The 17,888-nt window shown below is 35.0% G+C and overlaps 1 protein-coding gene across 3 annotated transcripts in view; it reads right to left on the minus strand.

Moving 5' to 3' along the window:
• Window positions 1–17,888, minus strand: part of LOC112055223 (homeotic protein distal-less) — a 133,271-nt gene that overhangs the window by 82,257 nt on the left and 33,126 nt on the right. For all 3 annotated transcript variants that reach the window (XM_052887173.1, XM_052887174.1, XM_052887172.1), the window contains exon 3: window positions 15,676–15,863. In XM_052887173.1, the coding sequence (XP_052743133.1) occupies window positions 15,676–15,863 (188 nt within the window). The remainder of the gene's footprint in view (window positions 1–15,675; window positions 15,864–17,888) is intronic.

Consider the following 17,888-nt stretch of genomic DNA (forward strand, 5'->3'; position numbering starts at 1 on the left):
TAATAATATCTTTGTTATTTGTGTGTTTATGTTTATAGTTCATTTATTGAAAAATGTCACATTTAATTTAGTAAGGAAGCTAAAACTGTATGAATTTTCATCTAATGACGATAAAAAAAATTTAATATATTTTGAAATTTTATAATCTTATTTATTTTGCATATATCCAGACAATCTTTGCTTTTTATGTATAAATTAGTTAACATTGACCTTATTTACCCGAACGTTTCATAAAACCAACATATTCAAACCTAGTCATCATCCCCATTACAAAACCACAAGGATTTACTCGTAGCATATACATAAGTATATGCTTTTTTATACTTGTCGGATTCGATTCGGAGCAAGTGCACAAGTGAAACGGTACTTCAGTAGAGGCTACGATCACAAAGGACAGTTAATTTTAACAATTGGTTCACAAACTTATCGTCAATTACAGTTAATTGTTAACAATTGAAAACGATTTTCCAATTTACGGTGTTTCTGTTTTTTTTATTTTCTTTTTTTTTTTAATGTGAGGCAACGGTTCATAGATACGATTGTGATAGTTAGAGAAAAAATACTGCTTATACAGGGTGCTCGGGAGTATTTCCTATAACTTCAAACTTCAAGGTTTGACTAGTCCACTTATAGGAGCCCAACTGCAGCTATACTAATATTATAAAGCTGAAGAGTTTGTTTGTTTGCGCTAATCTCAGGAACTACTGGTCTGATTTGAAAAATTCCGTGTTAGATAGCCCGTTTATCGAGGAAGGCTATATGTTATATATTATCCCCGTATTCTTACGTTAACGGGTACCGCGCGGCGTCAGCTAGTAACTAATTTTTATAGCTAATAAATAAAAACTTTTTATGTTTTCATACAAAGTAATTCAAATAATTCCGAATATCCATGTAACACACGCCTTTATCTATCCTTGCATTTTAAAATTCTAAAGTTTGGCTTCGTCATAATTGTAAGGATGCGTTTAAGGGATACATTTTAAGATCTATTTACAAGTACAAAAGTTATCAACTATACTTAACAAAAATATTAATTTTAGAACACGTTCTTTAAACCTTTTTAATTAATTTTCGGTAAAGAATATAACCCCAGAGTTTTGGGAAATTACTCCCCAGCACCCTGTATAGAGTAATCAGAAGAAAATACTGTTTTTTGTTGACAGCAGTCTTATAGGCCAATAACACTTTTTTGTTGTGTATTTACCTCAACCGCGTCGCTGAGGTTAATGGAAGGCGTCCACACATCCGTATCGGACGCATCGCATCAAACGGATTTTAGTTCTTTGTAAAAAAAAGCGTCCAATGATCCGCATAGTAAGTACGGATCGCAAGTAATCTTTAAGGATGTTTACAAAATCAAATATAAACCCCATTTTTTCATATTTATAACACTTTGCCTTGGAGAGCACTTTAAACTGTTGATCCCGGTTACTTTCTGTAACATACTTAGTGATCGTTAAGTAAAATACTTAACAACTTAAGTTCGCAACCCCTCATCGGAGCAGTGTGGTGAGTTTAAACTGCACATCCCTTCTTCTAAAGAATGTTTGGCACTATAGTTAACAGTGTGATGATAATGATAATGAAATAAATTAAGTGAATCGTCAACATCCTTTTGCGAAGTCGGTTAACCAGCATACTAGTAACAATTCCAGGAATCCTACATGAAAGGAGGGTGTCTGAATCATATTTATGTTGTGTTATAGGTATCATTGTTATAGCTTCTACGAACCATTAAGGATAACTTTTCCATAGCAGAAAAAATTCAACGCGTCGGACAACAGAAAAAAAAACAGTCAAGTGTTTTTGCGTGCTAAGTGTTCCGTATACATGTAGGTAATACATCTTAATACGTATGTAACACATATCTATATAATATAATCACTATGGATATTTTATACCCGTTTTTTTTCAAGGTTCCATCCAATGTTTATATCTACAGATACAAGCAGACGCCCGCGACTTCGTCCGCCCTTAGACCTCTTTAATTCGGCCATATCGCAAAATCCGTTCAGTGGATATCTACTAACTATAAGCTACCTCCCTCCCAAATTTCAGCTTTGTACAATCAAGCGGTTTTCGAGATTTCGTGATGACTTTTCGCATTTGTATATTTGTTATTATAATGCATAATCAACGAAGCTCGACTTCAGCATATGTTTACAAATAAAATCTATTGAGGTATATTAATACAATAAAATTGAAATTGGACCGGAAGCTACCAAATATTTAGTTGATTTTGTTGATTACATCATAATGCACGTACATATAGTAGAGATTAGGTGCGCGTAACTGGCGATCAACGACATAATATTTGTGAAAAGAAATACACAAACCACCTATAGCGGCGCAATCCGAAATACCACTATATCTTACACTAGCGGACGCCCCGAACAGAATTCGTGTTATAAGTATAAATTCTAGATGGCGCTGGCGTACTTTAAGCCACGCTAACGTTTGTTGTTACAAATGGTATAAGTAAAATCTCTAATTGCGAATAAATATATAGAATTCGACCAGTTTTATTATAATATAGATTGCTTTGGGGCGAAAAAGTTGTGACTGGGAAAGCTCCTCAATTTTTTTTTATATGGCAAAACAACGTTTGTTGGATCAATACTGATATTATAAATGAGATATTCACGGAACCCTAGAATATGAACAAACATCACACAAGGCAAAGTTGCACGTTCAAATTAATTATGCGATATTTCTTAAAAGGTATGCATCGTTGATAGAGGAATTCTAAAGATTTCTACATTAACGGCCACTGCTGGTTTGTGTAGCTGTTAGATATGCAATATGAAAATTATATCATGCAGAGATATTAATGTGTGTAATGTGTATGTTTTTTTGTGATAAAAGAGAACGACTCGAAAGTTAGAGGATATACAAGTGATCGCACTCAACGAATGGAAGAAGATGGAGGAATACTTAATTGCGCCCAAAATATTAAATAAATTAAAAATTAAAACAAAAAAATATTGCTATAATCAATATAAAACAGGCAATCCCTGGTGACAGGACTTGGGGAGAAAGAGCGGGAATATAAATAAACAAATATAATATATATACTTAATAATTATATGGATAAAGAAAGGACAGAGAGGTTTGGAAAAAGCTAAAGGAGGCTTAAAGTAAACCCGAGGAGGGATTCTGATCTATGGTGATGGTGTGACATTATAAGCTTAGAAGTTTAGAAATTACTTTGAATTGCCCGCGACTTTGTCTGCGTGAAATTCAGTTTTTCACAAATCTCGCGGAAACCATGGATTTTTCCGGAATGAAAAGTGGCCTATGTGTTAATCCAGAGTAAAATCTATTACCATTCAAAATTTCAGCCAAATCGCCGCAAAATTGACAAAGTTTCATACAAACTTTCATCCCCTACTTTATCTCTTTGGGGGTAGAATTAATCAAAGTACTTTCTTAGCGGATGCCTACGTTATAACATCTACCTGCATGCCAAATTTCAGGCCAATCCCTCCAGTGGTTTTGGCTGTGCGTTGATAGATCACTATGTCAGTCAGTCACCTCTGAGTTTTATATATTTAGATAAGTTTGACTAGGTCATAATATAAGGATGCGATATTTGGGACACAATTTAAGATCTATTTACAAAAGAAATATTTTTAACTTCGAAAATATTCATTTTCGAATACATGTTACATAGACATTTTTAATTAATTTTCCTTAAAAAAGTATACACTAGAGTTATGGAAAATACTCTGGAGCATCCTGTATATATAACACAGGGTATGTAATAAGCGAAGCAGAGCCGTGATAGCCCAGTGGATATGACCTCTGCCCCCGATTCCGAAGAGCGTGAGTTAGAATCTAGTCCGGGGCATGCACCTTCAACTTTTCAGTTGTGTGCATTTTAAGAAATTAAGTATCACGTGTCTCAAACGGTGAAGGAAAAACATCGTGTGGAAACCTGCATACCAGAGAATTTTCTTAATTCTCTGCGTGTGTGAAGTCTGCCAATTCGCATTGGGCCAGCGTGGTGGACTATTGGCCTAACCCCTCTCATTCTGAGAGGAGACTGGAGCTTAGCAGTGAGCCGAATATGGGTTGATAACAAACGAACGATGTAATAAGCACTTTATACAGTGCCACCCTTTGTCCAACTTGAAGTAAATGAATTTGGACTTTGACTTGGACTTTGATGGCGTAAAAAGTCATGGGTCTTTCCGATATTATCAGTAAACATCAATGTAAACATCACTTCACGATCGATTTTAAAAAATGTAAGTCAGCGAACTTCTTTGACATTCAATTGTTTACCATAGAAGATATTCTAGTATTTATTTTTTGTATAGCTCAATGAAGTTGCAATGTAAAATACAGTAATTTGACGGCCGATTAGTGTAGAGTCGTGGGTTCGATTTCCATCAATGGAAAATATTTATACAATTGAAATGGATGTTTTACAGTGTTCGGATGTTTTTATACATTTGTTTGTTATAAATATTTATGTATATTAATTAACTAGCGGACGCCCGCGACTTCGTCCGCCTTTAGACCTCCTTAATTCAGCCCTCTTGTAAAATCCGTTCTTAGCGGACCTCTACCATCTATACCTAAACTACCTCCCTGTCAAATTTCATCTTTGTCAAGGTTTTGGGATTTCGTCAGTAAGTAATTATATCTTTAGATAAATGACTCAGAGAGTGTTTGTGGTCGCAATCCACCGAATTGACTCGACCGATTTTTTTGGTAGGTATTGCCATTAAGTATTTTTCACCGCCAAACCCAATTTTCAATCGCAATTGTTTTAAAAAAAAAATACAGAACTAAATTTGTCGGATCTATATATTCTATGCGATGCGTGTATTGTCCTAATATATTTATTATTGTTTAACTCAGTCTTGGTTGACCTATTCTCCTAAAGACACTAACAGTGGAATTCATAGATAGGGGCACTCCCAGGGGATCATTCAGCCGCTGAGTGTCGAATTTAACCTCTATTTGATTGTGAATTTGACACTCACCGGGTGAATGATCCCCTGGGGGTGCCTACAACGTCTATGAATTCCACTGTTAGTTACTGAATACCTAACATTGAGCAAATGAAATCGCAGTCAACCGTTAATTTACCAAGGAAAAAAAAAGAAAATTAAAAATCTCAGCCACTGCTACCGCTATAAAAACCACCACAGATCACCTTCGTGACTCGATAAAAAACTCGCCACTTTACCGGGAGCCGCCATTTTTTTATTTTTTTTTACTCCAATTGTCTTTGAAACGCAAGTCACTGCGTTAGACGAGCTGCCATTGGCCGCTCTGACACGTCTGACGGCCAATCGGTGATGTGACTTTGAAATTCGAAAGTCATCATTTCTAACATTTGAGATAATAGTTACCGGTTACGATTTGTACATTATGTACACAGAATAGAGAATGATACAGAATGAGTCTTTACAAGCCGCGCAGTGAAGCCGGTGAAACCTATAAAAAAAACGTCACGAGTGCGTCTCCTTGACATCCGCATAATGTTGCTATCTACCATAAACAAACTTTTTCATAATTTGAATTTCACTAACAACAATTACGTAAATCGATATCTTATCTATACTAATATTATAAAGCTGAAGAGTTTGTTTGCTTAAACGCGCTAATCTCAGCAACTACTAGTCCGATTTGAAAAATTCTTTAATTGTTAGATAGCCCATTTATCGAGTGAAACCGCGCGACGTCACCTAGTAGACTTATAATAATCAATAACTACCTACAAATACTCCATCTTATTCTTTTAGTTTTTGTAAACAGTTTATAAAATATATAAAAACATAAGACGCCAATAATATTGAAAATTACTAATGCGGAGTTTTGTGTCGTACTGACTCGACAATTCACTACTCGTACTTTTTGGATTTGTATTTGGAATGGCTGCATCACTGCCGTGTTACGTATGCTCTATCTGCATATTATTCTTTAATCTGTGATTATGTACAACAAACTGTTATATACTTAATGGCTTCATGGTTACTGTGTCGGACTTAAGACCGAGACGTCATCGGTTTGATTCCTGCCCGTTGGACTATAGGGTTGATGACAGTTTTCTTATAATTATATATAAATTAAGAGTATGCTAATAATAAAGCAATTTTGTAGAAATAACAAGGTATCTGCGATCAGTACTTTCAGAGCTACAGGGATTTAAAGGGTCATATTTGCGGCAATGCCACGGATCGCTCAAAATCGCCACTAAATGGCACGAATGTATGACGTCGTCGATCATAGTGATCGTTAGATTTGATAAGGCGTTCAAACAAAATTACAAATATCTTCGTTATTTATGCGTTTATGTATATACTTCATTTCATAGAATTCAATATGTCACCTTACTTGTAAGGAAGCTAAAAAATGTATGATCTTTCATCTAATTACGATAAAAGATATTTAATTAATTTTAAACATTTATAATCTTATTTATTTAAAAAACATTCCGTCAGTCTTTGTTATTTATGTTCATTTACCCGAATGCCTCATAAAAATCGATGTATTCAAACCTAGTAATTTTTTCGTTTGAGACACGTGACAATTTCTTAAAATGCATATAACCTGAAAAGTTGGAAGTGCATACCCCGCACCGGATTCTAACCCAAATACCTATAAATTGGTATATATTTAGGTATTTAAAATTTTGGCAAATTATAATCTATTAAAGAGAATAACAAAAATAATTATTTTAGAGTATCCCAAAAGCTCCATGTTTTTAAGGTTGCACTGAAAGCCAAGATTCCTCAGGTTCGATACCCGTCTGCTTGACCATTGTCTTTCCCACTAGAAATTTTAATGAATAATCATCATCATCACTCGATAGATGTCCACCACGTCCGTTGGGACCCCAACGTCCATCGGTTCTTCGAACTATGTGGCTTGCCCATTGCCACTTCAGCTTCGCGACTCGTCAGTAACAGTTCGTCTGCGGATCTCCTCAATTCTAATTCGATCACGCAGATAAACCCCAAGCATAGCTCGCTCAATCGCCCGCTGAACGACTTTGAGCCTTCTAATAAGGCCCATAGTTAGCGACCAAGTCTCAGAACTGATATTGAATAGTAGGTCTATATCTACTTCTTTCATACGAAGGTCTACAATTTTGACAAAAAAAACCCAGGGTTTCGAAATCCACGATTCGTTTTATGACGTAAATTTAATTAAAAATTATGCACATACCCCATAAAACTACTAGAAATATCTAAGCAATTGTTATTATAAATTATACACCTCAACACAATAACTTAATTTAAACAAGGTCCCAAAAAACTTTAACAAATGACCAAGAAGTTATAGCTGATATAATTAAAAAAAAACAGTAGCATCCTGATACAAAAGATTCTATATTTAAAAAAACTTGTAGATACAGATAACATAACGTGTCACTGAACAATGGGTGAAAATAAAAAAAAACAACATAAAGGCCACCGCACACTGGAGTGTGTCGAAAAAACTCATTTGTGCCTCGGAAGGCGTCAGAACGAAATGATGATGGATGGTCGGTTTAATTTGTAATGTGAATGAGGCGTGTGACGAAAGGTGGCCGGTTTTCTGTGTGTTTCTAGTAATGCTGTTTACCGCTGTATCGTGTACTATGTGTGTACCTAGGTTAAAAAAAATCCTACTAATATTATAAACGCGAAAGTTTGTATGGATGTTTGTTACTCTATAACGCCGCTACTACTGAAGCGATTTAGCTGACATTTGAAAAGGAAATAGATTTTACACTGAATTAACACATAAGCTACTTTTTATCCCGAAAAAATCCATGGTTTAACGAGATTTGCGAAAACTGAAAAGGTGCTTGCCCCAGACCGGATTCGAACCTTCGCCTTTCGGAATCGGAGGCAGTGGTCATATCCACTGGGCTATCACGGCACAGCTAGAGGCCATAGACTGCCTTCTAAAGATATTAGATTTGCTTCTTTAAATGATACACACCAAGCATTTCCCAGATAAGTATAATAGTATTCCAATAAAAATTAAAATACCGAAGCAAAAGAAGTATTGTGAACGTTTTTAAAACAAACAACTTCATAATCCCGAGACAATAGACAATAAATTACACCTAGACAAATCTAGATTTATTACCACAAATACACTACAAACTAAAATGAACCTTAATACCACTAATTAAAGCTCAATTTAGAGTTTGGTGTGTATTAAAAAAATATTCGAGAGCTGATGAGAATAAATGAGCTAGTACTTCATAAAAACCGAATGATTTCTATCCTATGCTGCTTATTACTAATGGAAAAGTTTGTATGTTTGGACGCTTGTGTATCAAAGACTAGATAACTAATTGGCCCGTCAACTCACATTTCAGTTTCATGGTGGGCTAAAACCAAAATAAAATTTCCTATTTAAAGAAAAGTGGAGCCTTAAAATATAAAAAATATATTATATTTTATTTTTATTAAAATAATTCTAGTTTTAAAAATATTAAAAAAAAATCATTTACGAATGCCTCCGTGGCGCAGTTGTATGCGCGGTGGATTTACGAGACGGAGGTCCTGGGTTCGATCCCCGACTGGGCCGATTGAGGATATCTTAATTGGTCCAGGTCTAGCTGGTGGGCTTTGACCATGGCTAGTTACCACCCTACCGGCAAAGACGTACCGCTAAGCAATTTCATCATACACTAGCCATCATCACTTACCATCATGTGAGATTGTCGTTTGTATGAATGTTTGGATGTTTGTTACTCTTTAACGTCGCTACTACTGAAGCGATTTGGCTGAAATTTGGAATGGAACTAGATTTTACTCTGGATTAACACATCCTTTTTTCCCGAAAAAATCCATAGTTTCCCGAGATTTATGAAAACTGATGATTTTGAAGATATGAATGTTTGTTACTCTTTCACGCCTCGACTATTGAAACCGCCAGCATCTAACGGCTCTCTTTCTCTCTCATATCTATACTAATAAAATAAAGCTAAAAAGTTTGTTTGTTTGATTGAACGCGCTAATCTCTGGAACCTGGTCCGATTTGAAAAATTCTTTCAGTGTTCTATAGCCCATTTATCGAGGAAGGCTATAGGCTATATATTATCCCTGTATTTTTACGGGAACGGGAACCACGCGGGTGAAACCGCGTGGCGTCAGCTAGAGTTAGCTATATGACCTAAATCAGTCATATGGAGTAGTGTTTCAAAAATAACACCAAATTACCCACTAACTCTCAAAATATTCGTGTATCCATTTGTAACAAAGTTGATAAAAATTGGTTTCATTCTGTTTTTGTTAGAGAGAGATAGCGATAGGATTCACTTTTTTCGATTTTAATGAGGTATCGAATCGAGAGATATGGGAAATAGGGGTGAAGTAGTGATGTGCCATATCTGTATAGTGTAGTACACAGTCGATATTACAATTTTCAATACAAGAACACTAGGATTTTCAAATGTAAAAAAATCTTGGTTTAGCTATTGTTTAAGTCAGTTAAAATAAGTGTAACCCATGTACCCATATTGTAAAAACACAAAAGTTGTTGCTAAATTTGTTTGTTTTAGACTTTGAAACCCCATTGATGAGACCCAAAGAGGCGTAATTAGAAAAGAAATAATGCAAAGATAGTTAGAATTGAATAGAAGACGTATATTTATACTAATATTATAAAGCTGAAGAGTTTGTTTGTTTGTTTGAACGCGCTAACCTCAGGAACTACTGGTCAGATTTGAAAAATTCTTTCTGTGTTATATAGTCCATTTATTGAGGAAGGTTATAAGCTATATATTATTCCCGTATTCTTACGGGAACGGGAACCACGTGGGTGACTTTTACCACTAGAAAGCCACGTTATTTCTGAGTGTTATAGGCTATTATCATAGCCCAGGGCGTTGGCTAGTGTTTAATAAGTTGAATAGATATTAAGCGTAATTTAGCAAGCACATCCTGATCCAAGCTAATCTCGTTACTAATGGTTGGCATTTATAAGAAGAGAATTTAAATAATTCCAAATCTAAACCCAGTTAAAATGCGAACATCAAAAAAAAAATATCGATATAAAAATCATCGACTCGCCCCATCACTACCGCCGGCTCATCAAAGTCAGCCGTACAGACAATAACTGAGAAATATTAAATTATAATAAAATTAACTCGAGATTACTTTTTATACCGTTAACGTTATAGCGCTATGAAGATGTAGAGTGGGCAGTAATTTATCACATCTTTATTATCGATATTGCATTTTTAATAGTGTTATTTCTTTATTATTAATACAATTATTAATGTGGTCTTGTTTACCCATATAAAGATAAAGTAATTAAGAAACATGATTCAAAGTAATCTATATAGGTAGGTTTTTTAGGGCGAGGACTGATAATAATTGTTTACAAAGATTTTTGTATTCAAGAACAAGTTAGCGATTGCTTTGAGCCACCTGATGTTATGTGACAATGCAGTCTAAAATAATACGGCCCATTATGTAACCTATATCTCTCTCATAAATAATCTACTAGCGGACGCGCGAGACTTCATCCGCTTGGATTTCAGTTTTTCAAAAATCCCGCGGGAACCGAGAGGTTTTCCAGGATCAAAAGCATATGATAACCTATGTTAATCCAGAGTAAAATCTATTTTCATTTCAAATTTCTGCCAAATTACTTTAGTAGCCGTAGCGCAAAAAAAAAACAAACATACACACTTTCGCCTTTATAATATTAGTGTGATATTCCTCTATATTATATTCTCCTAAATTGTATGCTTGAAAGAGATCACTTTTAGTGATAAGGCCCACCCTTGGTAAATGTTTGTTCTAGTTATTGTAAATTTTGTTCTGTTCTTTTTGGTGTAACAAAGTTATACTGCTGTGTTTTTCAGATAGCATGGGTACGGTGACAGTAGTCTATTTGGCTGGTGGGAGGCTTCGGCCGTGGCTAGTTACCACCCTACCGACAAAGACGTACCGCCAAGCGATTTAGCGTTCCGGTACGATGTCGTGTAGAAACCGAAAGGGGTGTGGATTTTCATCCTCCTCCTAACAAGTTAGCCCGCTTCCATCTTAGACTCCATCATCACTTACCATCGATGTGTAGCGGTGTGATTGTAGTCAAGGGCTAACTTGTAAAGAATAAAAAAAAAAAAAAAATATGACGGTCATAATACGTACTATTTTCGTGAATCGCGGCAAACTTTCAACAGTGAAACTGTCACCCGCACCATCCTAAATGAAACGAACTGTGATCCTGTAATCGTTATGACTGTAGACTCTTTAGACCGTTAAAGTTCTCCTAGATGAAATATACGAAAATAGTTTACTAGACAACAGTCCCCTGCTGACTTCAGATCAGGTGTAAGTGTATACTTTATAAGTTTTTCTATAATCCACTAAGTTATTCATGTTTGACTTGACGTAGATTCAAGACAACAATTCATTTTAAGTTTTTTGCACACGGCACCCAACCATATATGTTAAGACAATTATTTTAATGATATGACACCCAATTTGTCATGTCGTCAGTCGGTAATAAAAAAACCATGTACCCGTTTTGTTACAAACTTAATAAATGCGATCGAAAAACATTACGTTCATGGGAAATTGTTTATTTTGTACGTCCTTGGAACTGTTATTGTAAGAAAGTGTTCTTTTTCGTTTTACTTCGTCGTAATGTATAAAAAATGTTACATCTTTATCGTGTTTCTATTGCATCTGTGTATACAGTTGTTCTACTTTAACCTTGACATAAAATAGATATATTTATAAGTCTAAGATGTTTATCTGTTTATCTGTGCATGACATCGTAGCTCAAAAATAAATAAACGGGTTTTGATTTTTTTTTTTTGTTTGAATGGTGACTTATTTAAGATCGTTTTCTACTACGATTGAATTAAAATTTTTAGTAAAATGTTATATGATCTTTACTCCCAGAGTTCGAAAATAAACAACATTCGAGTCTTCTTTCATGTTATTCTCATTAGCAGCCTAGAATTATGGACTTTGCCTATTCGTTGTCAGTACCCACCTATAGTCGTGGAACTTTCACTCTTGCGTCTAATAATCCCTGACTGGAATTTAGGATTATATAATGATTTATTTATATTGTTATCATCCGCGAAAATTCGGCGAACCCATGCGACAACGTCACCCAGGTCCGACAAAATACTCTCTACGTACGTTTCACCCCGAAACCGGAGCATCCTCAGGAGATGTTGACTCTACAACGTGCAATTGCAAATTCTGAACCTCTCAGTAACAATACACGTTAAAACACTACAATATTCTTTTCCTACTATATACATTTTTTTTCGCAACTAAGCCAAAAGGCATTTTGTATTCTACTTTTATGTTTCTGTTTCACTTGTATTCTAGTTGTGGTGTACAAACAAAGAGTAATACAAAATAACAAATAAAATAAAAAGATTAGTACAAATATAAATAAATAATACAACAAAAATACTACAATTGCACAAAAGAGGTCGTTAAAAGACATATTTTGTTATTGTAATGTTTTTTCTTCCAAAACATTTTTGAGACTCCAAATTTCAAGACTGTAAAACATGTTTTAAAATAAATTAAGTTTCTTTGTTTGGATGCGGTTACAACATTATCGGCATACCGAACTAGGTTATTTTTAACAACGTAGGTAAATGCTATGTATTGAACAGTTTTTTAACTTTAGTTATTGGAACGAAGTTCCTTATCGCGCGTTGCGAAGAGGGGCTAGACGGAAAAAATTAAGACCAAAAGTTGTAACGACACTTTTTGCTATAGTTGTAAGTTGTGCGGCGTCCGCGTGTTTCTCTGTCTGTCTCTCTCTCTCATAAAAAACAAGCCAGTTATTTTCGTTTCGTCTTTCTATTTCGCATTGAACATTGTGGTGTCGCGACGATTATTTTTATTAATTGTATACCTACAGGTTTTTTGTACATAATAAAAAATAAAAAATTATAACAACTTCCTTCCATCCGGGTGTCCCTTGATGCCTCTCAAGTTTTCTTTCTTTTCCAAATACACATTCGAAAGTCTCGATAGCTCAACTGATTTAGAGATGGTATGATATCTGGTTTCCAGGCAGGTCTAACCACGCCTGTTGCATTATTCGTTACCCAGGCGTTTTGCTCAGATAAAAGAAGGTTGTGTTAATAACACATGGCTTTTTCCGCCTTTATCAACCTTTCTCAAATTCTCTTAATTATATCCATACAAACAAACATACTCATTTAAAAACGAATATGCTTCAACCGATTACTATAAAATTATCGCATATATACGTTTTCAGGTATTCAGAAAAATAAATTGATACTTTCATCTACTTAACTACAATGTACTTCTAGTAATAAAAAAAAGTTTACACGAGGTTGAGTTAGCATTTTAAATAAAAAAAGAATAAACTGATTGGTTGACTCAATAAGATACAACTAGCTGCCACAAAACCCGTGTTTAAATTTTTGATGCTAAATGGTTTAATAAATAAAAACTGGGATAAAAGTAAAAATGAAGTCGCGAACATTCTATAGTTACACTACAAACACATAATCACAAGTGCCGTGTCTGTCCGTCACGAAGGCTACGCCGGTAACGTATGTGATAACGATTATTCATTCTACACGGTGACACATAACGAATCAATCCGTTACGAGCGGATCCAATCCGCTCCGACATACGGACGGTATGGTTCAGGAACTTATGGTTCTTTATATAAAACATAATTTTCTTATTTACTATATCGGTATATGTATTATGTAGTTTAGAAAATATTATCATACGTTGATGATCGAGACTTCAAACACCTTCAAAATATACCATCATCATATTTATCAACCCTATTCGGGTCACTGCTGAGCTCGAGTTTCCTCTCAGAATGAGAGGGGTTAGCCTAATAGTCCATAACGCTGGCCCAATACGATTGGCAGACTTCATACACGCAGAGAATTAAGAAAATTATCTGGTATGCAGGTTTCTTCAAGATGTTTATCCTTCACCGTTTTACACACCCTCCGGAATCAGAGGCAGAGGTCATATCCACTGGGCTATCACGGCTCAATTTACCTCTTTATTTTATTTTTATAATTTAATGTTCAAAATAAAAAGCTTTACATTATATAGGTACATAGTTAGCCATCCTCATAAACTTGACGTTTTTGTGAGGATGGCGAGTTCACTAAACATTATACTATTCTAATTAGCACAAAAGAGTATAGATCTAGCTCCTCCAACTAAGCGAAAAGCTTGAGAAGCATATAAGACAATAGTCAAATGGACGGGGATCGAACCTAAGACCTCTCGGTTTTTAGTGAGGAACTTTAATCGAGGATTTATTTAGGCTTGTATAGATATTATATTTTCGGAAGACAGATTAGTTTTGGATAATACCTAAATCAAATTCATTATTTATTTTTTAAAAATCTTGTTCTATTTATGTAAAAGTACCTACGCGTATCTATGACACTACGTATTTAAAACGTTTTTTTTTAATTCTCACCTAAATTAGATTTATCATAATTATGTAGGTATGTAAGTATACCTACAGCACCTTCTATATTTTATTTATTAATAATTCATCTATAATTTATGTCGGTTGCTTAATAAATTATGAAGACATATTCTTTCACTGAAATACGTATAAAAAAACTAAAAAGACCGTTTTCTGTGTCAATGCCGTTTATAGAAAAAAAAATATGAAAAACTCTACAGACAGAGCATTCTTCCACGTAGTAATTATGTCGTGTACCCAATAATTAAGCAAGTGTGTACGTTCGTATATATTTATCTATTCTAAATCAGTGGTGAACAAAAGTGAACTTAATGTAACACACATAAGACACAAAATCGAATCAGTTACAATCACAGTCGGTAGTATGTTGGAGTCATGAGGTATAATTAAAAGACAGGAATTTTTTTCGTATCTAATCTGTGACGGATGGCGTTTAGAAATAGCAATTTAGTCTGTGGTATTGTATTTTTTTTTTTTTTATGCCATTAAATATTTTAGAGACAAAAGCTTTCAATGTTTGTTTAAAAAATAAAACCATTATTCATGCAGTTGCGTAATTTTTTTTTATATCTAATATCTATGCTAACTAATGCTTAACATAGATTGGTGGTTTGGTATTAGTCTGTCTAGATTAGTAGTGATAATTTGTATCTCGACAAAGTTTTCTGTTTTGTGAACTCGACAGTATGAGTTTCGAATTCGTCTTTGTATTTCTCTATTTATAGTATTGTGTTAGAGAGAGAGAGAGATGTTAGAAGGAGTCGAATTCGAGATTTCAACTGTCGAGTTCAAAGCTTCGTTACGAAATAGCGCTACTATTCTAGATTCTATTATACGCGTTTTAACTTTTTCAATTGCGAGGTCAAATCAGTCAATCCTTTTGATCATTTGACTTGATAGTTAGTGTCTCATGTCTGGCGTTATAGTTTCACCTATTACTTAAAACACTTTCGTAATAAACTTCCGCAAAGTAATGCCCTGCCTCATCTTCGTTATAAAAAAAGTTCTGCTTCATGTTCCGATCTTTAAGACAGTTTTACTTTTAGGAACTACAATTGAAATATTAATTTCCTCATACATCAAAAAAACAAAGTTTCATGCATGCGACTTAATTTTTAAAAAACGCTCATAAACTAATAGAATAGTCCACGCCTTGCTTGAATTCAATAATCGATAATGTATATTTCTTATAATTTAATTTAAATGATCATATTACGTGTCACTTACCTGCGTCTGCGTCAGGCCCAAGCTAGCAGCCAGCTCAGCTCGCTCCGGCAGTGCTAGATACTGTGTCCTCTGGAACCGCCTGTTGAGCTGCTGCAGCTGCAAGCTGGAGTAGATGGTGCGCGGCTTGCGCATCTTCTTGCCCTTGCCATTCACCCGCAGCCCAGGGTCGTCGGATAGACCACATTTTTCTGTAAGCAAAGAGGTCATTAAAATATATAAACAAATATACCTATACATAAAACCTGGTCACTAACTGTGGCCCTTATTAAGAGGATCAAAGTCACTCAGCGGGCGATGGAGCGAGCTATGCATGGAGTCTCTCTGAGTGATCGAATCAGAAATGAGCAGATCCGCAAGGGAACCAGTCACTGACTGACATAGCTCAGCGAGTCGCGAAGCTGAAGTGGCAATAGGCAGGTCATATAGTTTAAGGAGCCGGTGGACGTTGGGGTCCCAAGGTGATGGAATGGCGACCCCGCACCGGAAAGCGCAGTGTTGGTCAACCCCCCACTAGGTGGACCGAGGACATCAAGCGGGTTGCAGGGAGTCGCTGGATGCTGGCGGTTCGAGATCGTTTTGTTTGAAAGCCCATGCAAGTGGCCTATGTCCATCGGTTGTTAATGATAGTATCTTAAACAATACACACATCACTATCTAGCCTTTTGTTATGAGTATGAGTATAGCGGATTTAGGTATCTCTACGTGATCGAATCAGAAAAGAGCAGATCCGCGAAAGAACTGACACAGCTCAGCGTGTCGCAAAACTAAAGGCAATCACTACATAGCAGTTATAGTTTTCCCCCTAACTTCATTATATATCCTACTTCTATGACTTTTTTTAACATATCCATAAATAACCGTTTAGATAATAGAGAGGGGATACTTGACTCTAATAAAAATTACCACTTGAAACCTTAATGTGTTGCCAGGACTATCGAAAGACACTCTACACTATTAGATAAACGAGTAATGGTAGAAGACCTATCTAAGAAAAACCCTAAGAAAAATTGGGATTTTATTATATTTTTTTCTTTTATTGTGACACAGAAAAGCAAATCAAAAACAGTGGACAAGGAAATACTAATTTTAATGTATCCTACTCATGCTAAATTACAAATGTCTTGTAGTGATAGTATTTGCGCTAAACTGCGGATATACAGAGAGACGGACAAAGTGAAACTATCTTTCTAGTTGACGACTTTCTTGCTTTTCTGACTGCCATGCAAGATAAGCCCTTTTATACTTATAAAAAATATCTATCCACCTACACTTAAAAAATATAAAACTAATACATACTGCAGGTGTAGCATCAATTTTTTTATCGATCATATTAAAAAGCAGAGATCATAAACATGTCATAATTTATAAGTGTTTTTACAACACCTTTTATAAACTATGCCACGAAGTTGACATTTATTCGCGCGCCAAAAAATTAAAAAAGTAAACTTTTACGATCGGAAACTTATTAAGTTTTTAATTCAAAAGATCGGACGTTCTAAAAAATGGATTAAAACTGACCAGAAAAATAAAAAAAAACTGGATTGCGGCTATTTAGCGTTCGAGTTAAATAATATAGTTAGTATTCTAGTAATAGAAATTGGCTACTTTTTTTTCGCAACATGGCGATGTTTTTAATTACTTAATTAACAATAAATTTAAAGTAGTTTTTTTTTTTAATTTCTATCAGTATATTACGTAGGTGTTTAAACTTCTAGCTCTTGACCCGCGGAGACCTCATTTTTTTAAATTGACTTTACGGCTGTGAGTTCTAGCCCTTTTCAGCCTTATCGTAATTTTTACATACTCCAGTCCATAGTAGAAATCAGTTCCGAATTTGCGCAAACTTAAAAAAAAAAGATACAATCATCGTAGGATAATTCTGATAAACTTAAAATTATGATGTAGCCACATAAATTTCAATGCGTTATCAATCAAAATCTTTTCAAGTCGGTACCTCAAAGTCAAAGTACTTTTCATATAAACGTTCGCCCGTTGACCGCTACGCCAAAAAAAATCTTTAAAAAAAAAAAATGATATTCGAAACGCTCACAAAAGCTGTCGGCCGATCAGATCGCCCGATATATACCCAGTAATTACGAGTTACCACTGACTATTATCAAGTAGCGAACGCCTTTCATATATTTTACAAGCCTTCACGGAGCGCGGAATATTTATACTGCGGATTTATTACGCCGTTTCGGGGTGTTGATTTA

The sequence above is a fragment of the Bicyclus anynana genome, chromosome 18, assembly GCF_947172395.1.
Source record: "Bicyclus anynana chromosome 18, ilBicAnyn1.1, whole genome shotgun sequence".
Taxonomy (NCBI): domain Eukaryota; kingdom Metazoa; phylum Arthropoda; class Insecta; order Lepidoptera; family Nymphalidae; genus Bicyclus; species Bicyclus anynana.